Source organism: Schistocerca cancellata, chromosome 4 (genome assembly GCF_023864275.1).
Source record: "Schistocerca cancellata isolate TAMUIC-IGC-003103 chromosome 4, iqSchCanc2.1, whole genome shotgun sequence".
In the NCBI taxonomy this organism is placed as follows: domain Eukaryota; kingdom Metazoa; phylum Arthropoda; class Insecta; order Orthoptera; family Acrididae; genus Schistocerca; species Schistocerca cancellata.
Genome location: NC_064629.1, coordinates 140,620,457 through 140,637,950, shown reverse-complemented (window position 1 = coordinate 140,637,950; position 17,494 = coordinate 140,620,457). Strand labels below are relative to the sequence as shown.

The 17,494-nt window shown below is 36.5% G+C and overlaps 1 protein-coding gene across 1 annotated transcript in view; it reads left to right on the top strand.

Moving 5' to 3' along the window:
* The first annotated feature begins 2,366 nt into the window (after positions 1–2,366).
* LOC126183849 (coatomer subunit zeta-1) overlaps positions 2,367–17,494 on the top strand; it is a 28,174-nt gene continuing 13,046 nt past the window's right edge. The window contains exons 1-3 of the mRNA XM_049926136.1: positions 2,367–2,630; positions 8,000–8,245; positions 10,588–10,721. Of these exons, the coding sequence (XP_049782093.1) occupies positions 2,613–2,630; positions 8,000–8,245; positions 10,588–10,721 (398 nt within the window). The 5' untranslated portion in view covers positions 2,367–2,612. The remainder of the gene's footprint in view (positions 2,631–7,999; positions 8,246–10,587; positions 10,722–17,494) is intronic.

Genomic DNA, 17,494 nt, shown 5'->3' with positions numbered 1-17,494 from the left:
ATCAGCACAAATGTTGGAAAATTGTAATGAATCACTGAAAGATGTCTACAAATGGTCTACAGAGAATAAAGTGACCTTAAATATTAAGAAAACAAATAGCATACGCTTTAGAATAAACAGAAAAAACAGTCCCCTAAAGTTAAAGCTACATAACACCTCTGTAGACGAAGTGCCCACCACAAAATTCCTAGGGTTGCATATTGACAGCCAGCTTAGGTGGAGTGAACATGTTAAAAAACTCACAAAGAAGATATCTACAACGTGTTACGCACTTAGAGTTCTCTCCTCAGTATGCAGCGATGAATGTCTAAGAACTGTATATTTTAGCTATGTACATTCAGTCATAAGCTATGGGATAATTTTCTGGGGAAATAATGTACTCAACTTACAAACAGTTTTTAAAGTGCAGAAGAGAGCAGTGAGAATTATAACTAAAAGCAGTAAGTGGGCTCACTGCAGAGAACTATTCAAAATACTTGGTATTCTAACTGTTCCCTGTTTATTTATGTTCCACACTATAGTATATATAAAGAAAAATATAGTGAATTATAGTACAAACAGCATTTTACACAGCTATAGCACAAGAACAAGCCACTGCCTTCATCTAGATAGGAGAAATAAGCATAAGACCCAAAAAAGTTTCTTGTATCAGGGTGTAAAATTGTATAACAAGCTGCCACAGGAAATCAAAGAAATTAACAGCATGTACTGTTTCAGAAAAACTCTTAAACTGTGTTTTCAGGAACACTGTTTTTACACAGTAAGTGAATATTTAAATGTTTGAATGTAATTTAAGTGACATAATGACATTGTATTGTATATTCTGTAAATGTATAACAAGCTGCACAGGACATCAAAGAAATTAACAACATGCACTGTTACAGAAAAACCCTTAAACTATATTTTCAGGAACACTGTTTCTAAACAATAAGTGAATATTTAATTGTTTGAATGTAATTTAAGTGATAAATGTCATTGTATTTGTATACTCTGTAAATGCATATAAAAGTGTCAATGTATCTGCAAAAATCACTGTATCCAAACTGACAACATCCATACATTGCAAAATGTCTACGGATGGCTAATCAAATAAATAAAATAAATAAATAAATATTTGTGTGCACAGGGCATTAAAATGGCTGATACTCGTCAGTGTTCTCGAGAGTTTGTCAGTGAATTCATTGAAATATATAGAAACCACCCACGTTTGTGGAAGATTAAAAGTAAAGAATATAGTGACAGAGACAAAAAGAAAAATTGCGAGCAGTTGACGCCTCGGCAAACAGAATTTAAAAAAAAAATTCTTTGCGAACTGTTTACCGAAAAGAGTTATCCAAAGTTCAGAAATCTAGAAGATCTGAAGTAGGAGTAGATCAAGTACACCAGCCAACGTTATGGTATTTTGATCTGCTTGGCTTTCTTAAGGTTCGCCCTTCAAATCTCGCAGTAAATTTACGTGAGAAAACTGCTTTCGCTTTAACAGCCACTGTCTACACCATTTTGACCGCTTTCTCTGTTTCCAGCGGTTGGTCTGAATGTTTTTTGCAACACAAGTTGCGAACACAGACCACAACAGAACTTCCTCCATTTCTATATTTCAAAATAACTGAATTATATTTTTGACGTTTACGGGGAGCGCAGTCCCTTGCCACTGATATTTCTTTTCTACACCGACAGATGGCGGGCGAGTAGTAGATTGGGGTTTGTGTCGTGTGAACACACCACATTTGCAGCGATTTTTTGCATGTACAGACATCTGCGCCGATGTCTGCGCAGACAGATCGTTGCGTGTGGACCGGGCTTAAGATAATTAATATGGCCCACATGCCATCGCTTATGGAGCTACTGTCTTCATCATCTCAGCCGTCCTTTACACCTCTGACATTTCGTTTACATTTTTCCCTTGCAAGGCAAGTTGCTAACACCCTACACAAGAAACGAACTGCTGTCCCAAAATGAGTATAAAAATCCGCTCGCCGCTGATAGGAGCAATTAATACTTTATAAATTTTCAGAAACAAGTAAATAATTAGATAAAGTTGGTTGTAGTAACAGTTTTCTGCAACAGTCTTATGTTCGTTTATAATAAATAAGTATTTAGATATTCTTAGACTGTGCGCTAAAATGTCTCTGAAAATTGAAACATATTTTTTTACAAAAGACTGACTCGCAATAACGAAGAACCTAAATTATTTCACAAATTCAGATTTGGATAAGAGAAGAGAAATTAATCACAGTAATCAGTAAATAATTACACTATTGTTGAAATTTTGTTTCACACTTGGTCAGACGTCGGTTTGACACTTTATCTTAAAAGACAATCGACAGGATCGATATAACTATCTATACAAATGTACCTCTTTGGATTTGTCAAAGCGCTTGACGTTGACAATGTAAATCGTTGCTTTTTTTGTGGACAAATGTGCTGTAGTTTGAAGAAACCTAATATAAGCTACAAGTAAACATACTTTTATGTTGGGAAGTTGCTAGCAGTTCAGCGTTGTCTGGTTTTTACGTTAAGTGTAGTTCGTTATTCATTATATAACACTGTTAGCGTCTTGTTGCTTTCTGTAGCGAACACGACTGACGTGGAACTTTGGGTAATAGAACACCATGGATTGTTCGTACATGGTATGTTTACCTATTTTTTTAAAGTATTTATCAGAATTTTGCAGATGCCGCATGTATGTGAGATGATATTGTTTTTTTTCATCTATGACGTTACTTATTTACATACGCACGACCCGTAGGATTTACTGTAAATGTCGTGCCCTGTTAATTTGTTTGATGCAAAAGAATCCTTTTCATTTGGCGTTTAATTTGTTGTTTCCAAGTACGAACAAAGCATTGTAATTCATTATATATAACTAACAGCGGATCTTCCGTATTTGTGAGGTTATATACCGTAGCAGCTGTTTTTCGTGATATTTTTGGAGCATGGTATGTAATTGCTGTTCTTCACTTGAGCTGAAATTACAGGAAGCTTATCATTATATAAAGAAATAAATAAAATACATGTATTTTTTCGTAGACCAATTAAATGTACAGCCAGTTGCAGAAAATTGTACTGAAATTGTGATTTTCATAGGTTTGCTGTGTTTACTGTACCCTCGCTATACTTACAAAAATTTGTGTTGATGACAAAATCTAAACAGAGAGACTGGCAAACCAGCAGTGATACCATAGTTATAACATTCACAACTGGTTCTGAAAGACATTGAACACTTTGGTGTCACTCTTTACAATGCACTGCCAACTTGCATGAGGGAGTTGGGAGAAGGGAACAGATTTTAGAGCAGAGCTAAGAACATTTCTAGTTGAGCAGTGTTTCTACACTGTAAATGAATATTTTTGTAAGTACTAGACCCTCGTTTACTGTTAAGTACTTTTTAAGCTTTTACCAGACGTTGTGTGTGTCTTTGCACAATAATGTTTCTGGTGTTATTTTTTTCTGTTGCAAACGAAGTACATTAAAACTCCTCAGGGTAGGGACTCAGTTGCAAGAGCTGGACATAATGTGGGAGGTGTCCATGTGTGTATACTTTTCAGAAGTGTAATATTACAGTGTCATATTCTAGTTATATCATTGATTGTACTTCTAGTGCATGCTATTTGCTCCTTGTAGGCACTTTCCTTTCATAACCATGTACTGAGTAAGGTGCTAAGTCATATTAATGCACTGGACTCTCATTCAGGATTGAGGGGATTCTTACATCATCTGGCTTCCTGGGCTAAATTATGTTTCATATTGGACCCCCCACCCCTGCCTCCCTGCTTCTGAAATCATGGTTGTGGTGACAGACTGATCCGTAGTGCAGCATGAGATCTTGGTTAGGTTGGAAGGTGACAGTTCGGCTGTGAGTGGCAAATCCATTGAATTTGAGAGTAGCAAATATGATTGTGGTGACAAATTGACTGGAAAAATGAAAGGGGGATGTGTAACTTTTAATGCATCCTGGATTGGGTTTTTGTCCGAATTTGCTGAAGTTAACACTAACATTACCTAGGTAATTTTTGTTACATGTAGTACCAACAGGTTTATTTTATTCTGATCTCACTGAAAAGACATAGAACTGCTTATACATTATTTTTTGTATACCAGGTAAATATTAAATTATTATAAGGACAAATTCACTTTGTACAATTTTCTCCCTGCACTGTTAATAATTAATTTCAGTCTACTAAATGGAGCAAACAGAATTTGCTGTCTCATTCTGAGACATATTTTTCACGCAACACTGTCCTCTTGCGGTGTTTTACACAGATGTGTTTGCGGCACTGAAAGCAGGTAACAGTTGATTTTTCCAACTTGTTGTACTTGAACTTTTTAGGTGCAGCTTCTTGGTAGAATATCTGGCACCATCCACATGTTCCTAGCTCTGCTGTTTATGGCACAGGTTCCATAGTGCAGCAAGGTGCCGTTGTGTGGTGCTTTCCATTGCCGTTGTTACTGGCTTCTGAGGGTCAATGGAAGCATCAAGAGTCCACCCATGTGCTTTTACCCTGTGTTCGTAGATGATGTATTTGATGGTGCTTTCTGGTGGTGGATGTGGACATGCTGAGTTCAATGTGTAGTATTGGGTTCATTTGAGTTTGGGTTGTCATGCTAACATGGTTTTGAGTTTAGGTAGTTGGTGCGATAATGTGGATGTCTTTCCAGTGCGTTATTAAGGATGTTTCTGTGTTTGGCTTTTTTGTTATGTCTAATTAGTTTGATGTGTGGAAAGAAGTATAAATTTTTTATTCCTTTTTAAAGGTATTGATATGACAGGGAAGTTCATGACTGTGTCATTGTGTTCTGAGATGGGCGATGATACGGTGTCTTGTCATAAAGTTTCTGCAGATGTTCAGTCTTATTGCTGAATATGTTAGATGTCAAGTTTGTGGCAACAACATAGTTTGAGGAGAGTGCCTGCAGCTCAGATCAGCGACATGTGTATGTTGTGTTTTCAGAGTGTGTTAGTGTGTGTGTGGAGGGGGGGGGGGGCTAATTGTTATTGCCGGAGGCATTTGTTGGTAAGTAATTTTTATTTTCGTTTTATTGCATAGTAATTGTAATATTTTGTGTGTTGTATATTTATGGTAGGCCGGTTGTGTTTTAATTTATGTAGTGAATATGGGGTATTTGAGTTGTTGGGGTTTTGGTTCCACTTTCCAGAGTGGTAGGTGTTGATTTTTTGGTGTCAGTAGCTACGGTTGAGTTATCTAGGGCAAGGGCAATGTCCGAGTTCACTTTTTGGGGTAGTAGGTGTTGGTTTTCTGATATGGATAGCTGCGGTTGAGCTATAGAGGCCGAGGGAAATGTCAGATTCCTTTGGTTTTGTTGTAGTGGAATGCTGTAAATTAATTTTTTTATATATATTATTAGTTTTGGTATGGTGGGGTGTTTTTCATTCTTGTATATTTAGCTTGTCCCTACCCTAAATTCCCCTTTGCATACACTGGAAGTAGGCATTTCCACCATATTGATGTCATGGGTCAAATCAGACAGGTGGAATCAGATGCTTCTGTAATGCCGCTTCTGAAGCCTGTACAAATTTCAGGCCCGTTTGTGTACATGAGGCCTTATTATTCGTGTCCACACTTCCCTTTTTGGTGTTATAAAAGAAAAAGATTAGTCTTCTTTGAGTCTTCACTAATCACCCCAGTGATAAGTCAAAAACATCAACAGCAGTCACTTTGCTTTCTCACCTGTGGTAACACTGCGACCTGATTTATTGATGGATATTATTGATCTCTTTACAATATCCATTGGTCCATTTAGATGCTGTTCATTTCCAGACTTTCCTGTATGGACGTCCATGCTGACCACGTATCTAGTTCCGGAATCGGACAGCATTCTAATTAAAATGCCACATTTTTCAGTTTTTTTTTTAGAAGTACTTTGAATGGGCAGTGACCATGGAACAAAGACATATTCCCTGTAGCATGTTGACCCGGGATTCTCTTGTATTCTTATCATCAGGCCTCAACATTTTACTCGGTTCAAAAAATCTGGTTGGGCTAAGTGGTCCTTAGTACACTTGGTGGGCCTGAAGCATAGACCATAAATCTTGGACAGGTATCTTATCATGATTTGAACCCATGATTAGGAAGTGCCAAATATAACAAAATAACTCATTTCATCAGTGTGTTGAATATCTGGTCGAGAAGCCTCTTACAGAGACTTAGTTTTTCTTTGTTGTCTTAGCCTCATTCTGCCCCGCACTATATTTTGTACAGAACACTGATATTATCGAGATGGCTCTATAACATACTCACATCCACTTTTGGCGATGAATTTATAAAAGTTGCTATTAGCATCTGGTAGGTTGGGCTGAACATCATCTTCATTCTCAGGCAGTGTATCTCCATACTATCATCCACTTCATTTTTATCTACATCTGATTCATTCAAGACTTCAAGCACTCCTTCAATAGAACTATAGTGTAAACATTGTCTATTCATGTCACTTGTTCAACAGTACCAGAAACAGTGAAAATAAAAAAAACGGTTTCTTAAAAATATGTTTGAAGACGACAGTGCAAAAGATCATTTAATTTTAAATATTTAAATTTATCTAATACCACATACTCCACAATGACCTGAAATCTATCCCTAGTGTTACTGATGGGTGGGAGGCTTCTAAGGCGTATGAGAATAAAATCAGATAAATGGATTTTAATTAACAAATTCTATAAGCACTCAGTTGTAAATGCAGTAATGGATAACAAGCTTTGATTTCAAGTTCATTTATCAAAAGACGTTGATACAACGTGTAATTATTAAGTCAGTGGGCCTATAAAGCCCCTTCCTTGGCAGTGCCAGGATTAATGCTGGCGTGGTTCCTTTGAGAAGACCACGAATGACTTCTTGCCATCTCGTCACCTGACATTGTAGCGCATGACATAAGAAAAGTATGTAATTGGAGCAGATACCGACAGAGGATCACTCTAGCGAAGATATGGGTTGCAAATGTGCAGGTCCATTGAGAAAGCAACTTTGACAAAGGGCAGATTATTATTATGCAGAGCCTGTGAAAGGCTTGTTAACGACAAAGCTTGCCCAATGTTAACGTGCTGCTGCCGTGAGCATTTATGGAAAGAGTAAGCCAAAGAAACTAATGCTCATCACAAAACATGGGGTTCGGAGGCTTGTTTGCTCTGTAAAGTGGAAAAGATGGTGATTTGTGGCATCTCTGCTGAAAGATCACAATGCTGGTGCACACGCAAGTGTTTTGGAGCACACTGTTCATATACATCATTAAGCATGGAGCTCTGCAGCAGACCACCCCTATGTGATCACATATTGACACAACAACATCGTCATTTAAGGTTGCAGTGACCACGGGGCCACCAGGATTTAACTGTTAATCAATGGAAATGTCGGCTCTTTGGGTGAATCACATTTTGCATCACGAGGGCGATGGTTGTGCGCACAGTCACTCATCGAGATGAACAGCAGCTCGAAATGTGCAATGCGCCATGGGTGCATGCTGGTGGAAGCAGTATTATGCTGTGGGAGACATTCTCCTGCGCTTGCATGGGACCTATGGTAGTAATTGAAGTCACTGACACACAGCTGCGAACCACCTGCATCCCTTCATGCTTGATGCTTTCCCTGATAGTGATGTCATCTTTCATTGCTATAATTGTCTCTATCTTGGAGCCAGAACTGTGTTTGCTATAGTGCTTTGAGGAACATTATAGTGAACTCGCCTTGATGTCTTGGTGATCTATTTCGCTTGATGTACGCAAATCAGTGGCCCATTATTTGAGTGAATTACATAATACGTGTGTAGACATCTAATGCCACATACCTCCACAAACCTACCAGATCCCTGATATGCAGAATCAGTGATGTATTTTGTTCGAAACATGGACAAACAAGCTATTGAGCAGGTGGTTGTAATGTTTTGGCTCATCAGTGTATGTACATATTATTCCAATGTGTTATTTACCTTCTAATTATAATTTTTTTTGTTTTCATATTTTTATTAATCGACACTTCTGATTTTTTAGGAACCGAGCCTGTACACTGTGAAAGGCATTGCAATACTTGACAATGATGGAAATAGGATCCTTGCAAAATACTATGACAAAAATATATTTCCATCTGCGAAAGAGCAAAAAACTTTTGAAAAAAATCTTTTCACCAAAACGCACAGGGCTAATGCAGAAATTATAATGTTGGATGGTTTGACATGTGTGTACAGGTCAAACGTTGATCTTTTTTTCTATGTAATGGGCAGTTCCCAAGAGAATGAGGTGAGTATAACAGGTTGTTTGGTACAGTTCTTCATATATTTCTAAGACAAGTTGATATTACCATATCCTCAGTCCTCTTGCCAATTGTAAGGAAGTGATATAACCAGAGAGATCAGTATAATTTCATGCATACTAAAATTAACTTTAACTTTGTAAACTGAATTTTACAAGATAAAGAAAATGAGTAATGCTGTTTTATTACTCTGGAAACAAAGAAGTTATGTACAATGTCTTTTCTTTCGGATGTGGAACAGTCTTTTGCACTTATTAGTATGAAAGAAACAAATGCAGCATATGAATCAGTGGAAGATGCTTTCAAGTCTTACATGCCTCAGTATAAAATAGGAAACCCAGTGGATATCGTTGTAACTCCGTGAGTGGGCTGTAATTATGTAGAAGTGTGTTGCATGAGAAACGTTGAAGAATTCTTGGAATCATTTCAGGCAATTTTTCACCATCGTCACACTTGTTTTTACAAGAGCTTTCCATGAAATGTTGGCCTTCTGAGTTCCACTACTCTCTCTTCACCTCAAGTCATTAAGCCCTAACTTTGGTTCCATCCTTAAAAACACACAGATAACCCATTGTATCCAGTTGGGCACTGTTTTTTTATCTCTAATCAAGGTTAATTTCGGTCCATGTTTTGTTGCAAACTTTTCACTTCCTATTCTCATTTATTAGATTATGTTGTTTATAATCACTTCAATTAAAAGTTTGTTTTTGTGGGAACTGTGTGTCTCAGGTTTTACTCTATACCTGCCCTACAAAACTCAATAACCAATAATTAATTTTATTACTTATCTATTGTGATGTCTTTCAGCAGCTTTGATCTATCATCAGGTAACAATTAAAATAATTTCTGTTGCCTTCCCTAGAGCACTGCTACTGAACTACTGACAAAATGTCAGTTCACTTTATTGAGCAATTCCTCCAAAATGCCTCAATTTGTAAGAATTAACATGTAATGACCAGCTTAAATATTTTTTAAAATTCTTTCAACATAGTCATGGATGCAGCAGATTTTTTACACTATTTAATTTTATACAAAACTGTTTCAGAATCAAAGTAGATTGAGCGTACAGCCATTGGCAAGATTATGCACAGTTAAAAGTGGTGAATTAACATACAGAGTGTAATAAAAAAAATCATGAAGTAAGACCATACAAATGGAATGAAAACATTAAGAAATAAAAGTATATTACAACTTGAAATATAAAAGAATTGAATCATTTCTCGCTTACAGATATTGTGTTTCACATTTTGTGTGATTTTACTCAATCATTACTTTATTTTTGAATGGAGAAGAGGTTGCTGCAGACAGGTTTTTCTCGCTTGTTGTGGCCAGTGCATAGTCTGAAAAAGCACACAGTGAATTGAAACTAGAAAAGCTTCAGTCCGTGTTCACATCTTGTCTGCCAATGCCACAGGCATTGAATTTCCATGATCGGTGTATCTGTAGGACTTTCTTTGAGAAAGTTATATAGAGTCCAAGTCCATTTATGTTGGAACAATGTAAATAGGGTACGTTTGTACGTATAGTTTGCGGAGATACCGAACCTGCTGATACCACCAGTTCGTTGATGCATCATACTGTGAAATTGGCAGACAAAAACAACTTACAAAAATCAAATATGTGTAAAATACCTATCATAACAAGAATATAGTTGTTATCATAAAATCACATTCATTGGCTTCGACAACTTGCAACCAAACTCACCTTCCAGTCTGACCCATGCCTTGAGCTACACTACATATCAGTCCGTCAAAAACACATTCCAAATAATAGTACAGAAGCAAAAAAATTGTCAGTTTTGTGTGTTATTGTTTGTGAATGGCTTAAAATTATGTGGTCTGCAGATTGAGAAAGATATTTGCTTGCTGCAACACTATAGGAGTTCCTTTGTGTCTGATGTATTGGTGTGCACCATCAGCTGTTTCATTTCATAAAAACATTGCAGTTTGTGAGCCTTCTGCTGACAGATGAGCTACAGTGTTGCTGACTCTCTATGGCCAACTTGATTTTACAAATATTTTAGTTGCAACAGGGTGAGAGATACAGCAAATTGGCTTCAACAGGGCTGCAGTTTATTCCTTAATTGACCTCTCCAAAACTGAGCTAGTTGTCTGACTGTTAATGCATTCTTTATTTTGTGTAACCTAAAACCATAAGACACCGAAAAACATGAATTGAGTAAAATTCTGTTTTGGTAGCATACTTAAATGCATTTTCTGAGTTTCCTTATATATTTGATTACAATTACAAATACTTTTGTATTTCAGTGTACTAACCTTATGCTTTTTTTATCATATACACTGATTCTTGATTTCTTGAATCATTTCAGTTAATTCTTGTGAGTGTACTGAATTGCCTGTATGACGCTGTCAGTCAGATCCTTAGAAAAAATGTGGAAAAACGAGTCGTCCTGGAAAACTTGGATATAGTAATGCTGGCTCTGGATGAAATTTGTGATGGAGGGTAAATATTATTAGAAATATTTGTCTTTAACGTTGTTTCCAGTTCCAGTAATGTTCCGTTTTGACTTTTAAAGATGGTGTTTGAGGTCTAGCATAGTTTTATTTCCCCTGCATGGTGTTGGGGCGCTTTGTCTGGAAATATTGTGATGGTGTGTTCAGAATAATACGAAGTTTCGATACCTTTATGAAACAGTAGGGTATGACATCCAGTGGCGTATTGGATCTGCAGTGCTTATAGTAAAAAACATTCCGTTCTTGAAATTTGGCCCATAACAAGCAGTTGCCCCTATCACAAAACATAAACTCAACTTTGTTGTAACTGCTTAATTTTGTTGGTTCTAATATCTGCCATCTGATATTTGCTTGGGGAGCAATTGACAGGTGACGGGGATTCCTTCAAAACATGAATACACCTGGCATACTCGCAAAACGTCCCACAAACAACTATTTAAGCAACGCTGCATGCTAAAAACTTCTCAGTACATTTCCTCCATTAAAAAGTTTATCACTAGCAATCATTCAGAATTCGGAAAGAAAAGTCCAGTAGGTGAATTAACAAACACAGTGTTAGGACAAAAAATGACTCTCACTTTTACTTATGTAATCATAATTTGGTGTAGAAAGGGCGAAATTGTGCTGCCAAGAATATATTTGTCTTCCTAATTAATTTATTAAGATAAGACACCCCCCCCCCTCTCTCTCTCTCTCTCTCTCTCTCTCTCTCTCTCTCTCTCTCTCTCTCACACACACACACACACACACACACACACACACACACACACACACACACACAAAACTTCGAAATTATTTGTAGAATAGTTAAATGACGGAAGAAAGCCTTGTGCTGCTTGTGGGAGATGCAACAGAATAGTTAAAGGGGGAAAGGTAGCTGACAACTAAGCCATAGGTGGAAAACAATGTGCTAAAAGAAATATTAGCAACTGTGACAGATAGAAGCTGGAAGATGAGAATATCTATGTGGTCTGAAAACACAGAGGATGAGAAAAATGTGCTTGAAGGAGGACCTGACGAAAGTTAGTCGTTGAAATAGCTATATCAGAGAAAAGAATCGATTATTATGGGAAGCTACAACATGGTCAATTTGATGAGGTATGAACATTGACACAATCTTGAATAGGAGCAATAAAAAAAACTTGAAATGGAGACAAGACTCCAAGAATTCTACTTATGAATTGAATATGAAATAAAACTGGAAATATTGTATTTTAATGCAATTATTTTTTGTTCAAAAGTCATCTGGCATAGGGAGTGGAATTAATCCATAGTGAACCATTCTTATGCTTAATTTGAATATCACATAGGAAAAAGTCATATGAAGAAAAGTTAGAATCAATGATAGATATCTAGGTACAGAGTGATTAATCAGTACATAGAATCATAATTTGTGACCTTTTTCTGCACAAAAATATTAGTCGTCTAGGGGGGTGATTGTTACTTCATTGATGATTGAAAAGTAGATGATGTGAAGAAAAATAAACTTTTATGAATAATCTTGTCATGTGGAACATCTACAAACAAATCAAAATCTTTTTGAAGAATTTAAGCATTATAAGCAAGAACTGATCAAAATTTTGGTAACAATACTCTTTTTTTCATGTGATGATGGTACTGAGAAGACTAAGTAAAAAGTTTAAGTTGCCTGGATAGATCAGTCAGTATGAGCATTATCCATAAAATTCAGGGTCAAGTCCCCATCCAGCACACAGTTTTATAGGGAAGTTTCAGAAATGGTGTGCACTCAACTGCAGAGTGAAAGTTTCACTTAGCAAGCAACATAAAGAGCTGTACAGGAAGTGGTTGCCTTGCATAGAGTAAGCAGGGCGGATGTCAGAGTGATGACCAAAAGAATGGACAGCAGGGGAGAAATATAGGAATGTTGCACTAGGAGAAAGCTCTCACCAGGTACAGCTGAAGTAGTTGGCTGTTGTGCATTAGGTTAGAGGGGAGGAAGCTTGGGAAGGCAGGATAAAAAAAAGATAAAGCTGCCCACAACTCAGTGCTGTACTCGACATGATCCTGTTGGAGTAGATATGCCCTGGCTTTCCTCTTACCTTTAAACTGAAATAGCCAGCCCGAAGAGACCTACAGTGTAACATAGACTCTGTTTCAGAGTGCAGCTGGGCATTTTGTACATTAAATGATCATTACAAGAAGTGAAAGAATCAATCACACAGTGACAGAAAAAATCAAAAGTTGTACTAGGGATTGAATCCAGGAGGAAAAAGTATGTGGATCCAGTGGGGATCAAATGCTAGATTTTTTGAGTTGTAGTCTGGTACGTACATACTGAGCCACCAGCAAGTAACAGAATAAAGCTAGATCACCAATAGACGAGAATCCAGATGCTGGTGGTGAGTGAAAAGAATTCTGCCATTACAATCATTCTGGCCACTAGTAACAGCTGCGACATCATTTATCATATCTGCTGCAGTGTTTTATATAGGCATGACCACCAACCAGCTGTTATTCATATGAATGGCTGCCACCAAACTGTGGCCAAAGGAATGTTTTGACTTGTCAGTGACAAAACGTGCTACACAGCATACCATGCAAATCAGAAATGTCAACTTCACAACCCATGCCATATGATTTCCCTCCGGCAACTGTGACAACAGCTTCTGAAAAGTGCTCATAATAAATTTTCCATCCTTGTTTAGCCCATAGTACTGCTGCACTGTGCCTAGCATGAAAGGAGGAATGAATAGGACTATACTCCAATATATACGTAAATATGATAAAGATTGTATTATATCTCGGTGCTGATTGTGTTGTCAGTATTTAACACACACAACTGCAATGTAAATTCTGCATTCACATGTAAGTTAATTAATAAAATGGTACTGCAATTACATGCAGCAAGCAGGCAAAGAATCGTTCGGAATTGAAAAGTTTGCTAATATTGAATTTACACTCTTGCTCTTGGTAAAGTAAAACGTTTGAGTGGGCCATCCACGCTCTTACCTGACAGGCTATTTTGGTAATGTCAGTTGTAAGAAATCATAAGAATTAAACAGCTGATTTGTATAGCTAATGACATAGCAAGATAATTTCATTTAGGTAGTGGACGAAATAATATATTAATTTGTAACATAACAATGTTGATATATCAGATGCAAGAATGAGGTGAAACTTAATTTTCATAGAAAAGTCTTATGTTTGCAGGTGAAAATATGCATAACACACACTAACTAAATTAACCTCAAGTTTTAATTTTCTGTCTTTGTCACATGTTGGGGTTTTCATTACCGATGTATGTAGTTTTTTGGGCTTTTTATGCTAACGAGGGGATGCCACAATGTTGGGATCACGGATTTACTTCAAACTTTGTACACCTTCAGTAGGCCATTACTGCAACATAATTTGCAACTTGTAAGGTGCAATACTCTGGCAATTCCAAGAAAATTGCAAGAGAAGTTTTACTCACCTGTTATATAACTGATGCGAAGGGGCTTTTCGTAAGAAGTTGTGGTGGTCAACCAGTTAGCGTTCATGGTTTGCATGTGGTTTGTGGCTGACGCAACGGTTCTAATCCCACCTACCACTTACTTATTTAATTTTTGGCACATGAGAGGTAATATAATGAAAACACACATGCATTTTCATGAAGTTGTTGTGAATTTCATAATATTTGACTATTTGCTATTTGTAATTCATTTTTTGAGGACGATGGATGGGCTCAGAAAGCCCAAGTCAAACCTTGATAAATAATGATATGAATGACGTTATTCACAATCAGTAATATGATAAGTCACAGTGTGCCAGACCACAAGAGTAATGTACAATTACTTGTCGGGTGTGCTCTCAACATCACATGTTGTAGGATGGTATTTGTCATAGACACATGGAAAACATAAATTGAAACTTCATGCAAATAGAAATGGTAATTTTTTTGTTATATTACCTCTCAAATGTCATATAAATTAAATAATGTGACCAGTGATGGAAAAAAATATAGATTAAAAATGGAAGTGGTAGCAGGGATTCGAACGATTGTGTCACTCAGAAACCACTTGCAAATAGCAAATGCTAACTGCTTGACCACCATGACTCATTACGACCAGCCCCCCCTTGCACAGATACATTAGTTACATAATAGATGCATAAAACTTCTCTTGCACATTATGTTGATTTAATGACCCACTAAAGGTCTAAAAAGCTTTAAATAAACTTGTGATCACAATGTTGTGGCCTCCCCTTGTAAGATTAGTAAATTCATCTGAAACACAGTTTCTTGGTTTCAGTGATGAACTGATACAAATTACTTCATTTAATATATGGACTTGTGATACTGGAAACACTCATTCAAGTTACTCACTTTGTGTGGACAGCTCTACCGTAAATAAATAAATTTAATAATGAGTGCAGGCAGATCATGGCATTTCTAAAATCCTGTTGGACACTTTGTTGAAGTAAACAGAAAACAATCTAAAATGAATTTGTCACCCTCCAGCTTAACCTAGACTATGGGCTACACTACAGATAAGTTTTTCAACCCAAGATAGATTGAAATTTCATTTACCTGGGCTTCACTAACTCATAACCCAAACTGTTGTCTTCCATCCTAACCTAGACCTCCAGTTACACTACAATCAGACCTCAGGCTACACTACAGATCAGCCTATCGCCACATTCTTGCTGCTGCCTTTGAGTCAAAAACATTAATAATATTTGTTCATATATTGTTGTAATATACTGTGTGTATACATCAGTAAGAGCCTATATATGGCCAAAGGAAAAAGTGAAGGGCTCTCCACGCATCATCAGTAATTTGTTTATAGTAGCATAAAGATGTATCTAGTTAACATCCATTAATGGCTACCACAAAATATTCTCCCGTTGGCTGTATCCAAATTCATATGAAAACACGTCACCTACATCAACTCTAAACTGCGAATAGGTGCTACATGTGGAAAGCTCCTTGTAAAGTTTAGCCCTTCTGATTTGTGTTTCATCTATCAAAATGTGGGCTAGTGTAAAGGCTCAGTTGTGGCAAAAAAAATATAACTCTTATTTAGTTTCATAGCTGCAGGGATGATTATAGAGTGAATGAGTTATTATTGGGACAGAGCAATGTTCATTGCTATTGAGGAATGTCATTGAAGATGATTGTTGACACAATTCATTAGTTTGAAAATACGGAGTCCAAATAATTGACTTCCCTGTGATGTGCATTTGCTTATGCAGAGCCAGAAATTTTACTAATAACATGCAGTTAAGTAGTGAATGATAATGAAGGTAAGATTGATATGATGCAGTCAAATAAAACTGCTTCTGTCCTCTTGCTGTGCCAGGAAGTAGTTCAGACGAGTTACTAATAGTTTTAATGTGTCTATGAAAGATTCTTCTGTATGTGTCATAATTAAATTTTTGAAATATGTGATACAGAAGCAGTCAACACAGAATTTTTTTTCCTCATAAATGCAAATACTGGATAAATCACATTGTACCAGTATTTATACACTAGATCTTTCTAAGATTAGTAAATGGGTAATCTAATGTAGGAAACAGATATTAATTATCTGCTCTTATACCATGCCCCCTATCACAATTTATTGGCAGAGATATTAATTGTAGCCTCTGCACTTTTGTCTAATGAACTTCCGTCTCTTACATGGGCTTGTGAAGAGAATGTGAGGAAACTTGGGTCGTTATTGGGCTGCTACTCAGGTTGATCTGCAGTAATGGTTTTCATTACTATTTTTTAATTTTTTGAGAAGTTAAATAAATCTAATATTCTCTATTTAACATTTCATGCAGTTATATGATGAACAGCTGTTACATTTGTATCTGTAGATATCTGGAAAGTGTGGCATTGTGTGGATGATTGAAGATAGTGTTTAAAGACTTCAGTCCCACAACTGCTAACTATAAGTACAATTCAGACTATTAGTACAGCTTTTGCTGTAGTTCAAAATACTCGGTTTAATGTGAAATGTGTAATATAACAAAATGACTGAACGTTTCAGAGCCAGCATTGCTATAATTGACTTATACAACTCTTACGTGAATGATTGGGCTAGTTATTAATTCAGGAAAGAAATAATGTGTACTATTCTGTGACCATTTTGCTCGTAAAATAAAAATTGTGATAAAGATCACTGCTGAAAAATTCCATGTGGCACGTTTTGGCTACAGCGATTATTGCATTTGTCATTTGGTCAAGGCAGTAACCAAAATGTGACATACATAAGTATTATTAATCCTCAAATCATTTATATAAACATTAGTAAACTGATTGTGCCTGTTCCATTAAGAAAAAACTGCATGTATGTAAGAAAAGATAATGCAACATAAGTTATGTTGTTGTAAAGCGTCGTTCTGATATATACTGTGACCTTATTCGGAGTGGTTTTTATCTGTTCTACTATCTTAGTTGCATTCTTAAATTTTCAGATAACATGGGTAAAATATTAAATGTGTTGAAAAAGATGAGTGTAGTTAATTTCACTTAAAGTTGAGTTTCTGTGTATTGCTGATTAATAAAGCCATTGGCACATCTGATTCCAGAAAAATAACATTCTAATCTTGTGCATTATATTTTGATACAGTATATAATGTTTAGCAGGTGCAACAAGTTTGTAGAAACCTTACTTGCACCTGGCTCCACAGAAGTTGTTTTTATTTCTTTAATTACATTTTTGTTTTTTTCATTCTCATACTTACCTTAAATACACACACCAGTGTATAACTGTACCTTATAGGTACAGTGAACTAGCTTTTCAGTTTTCTCAAAAATATAATGTGAGTACATCT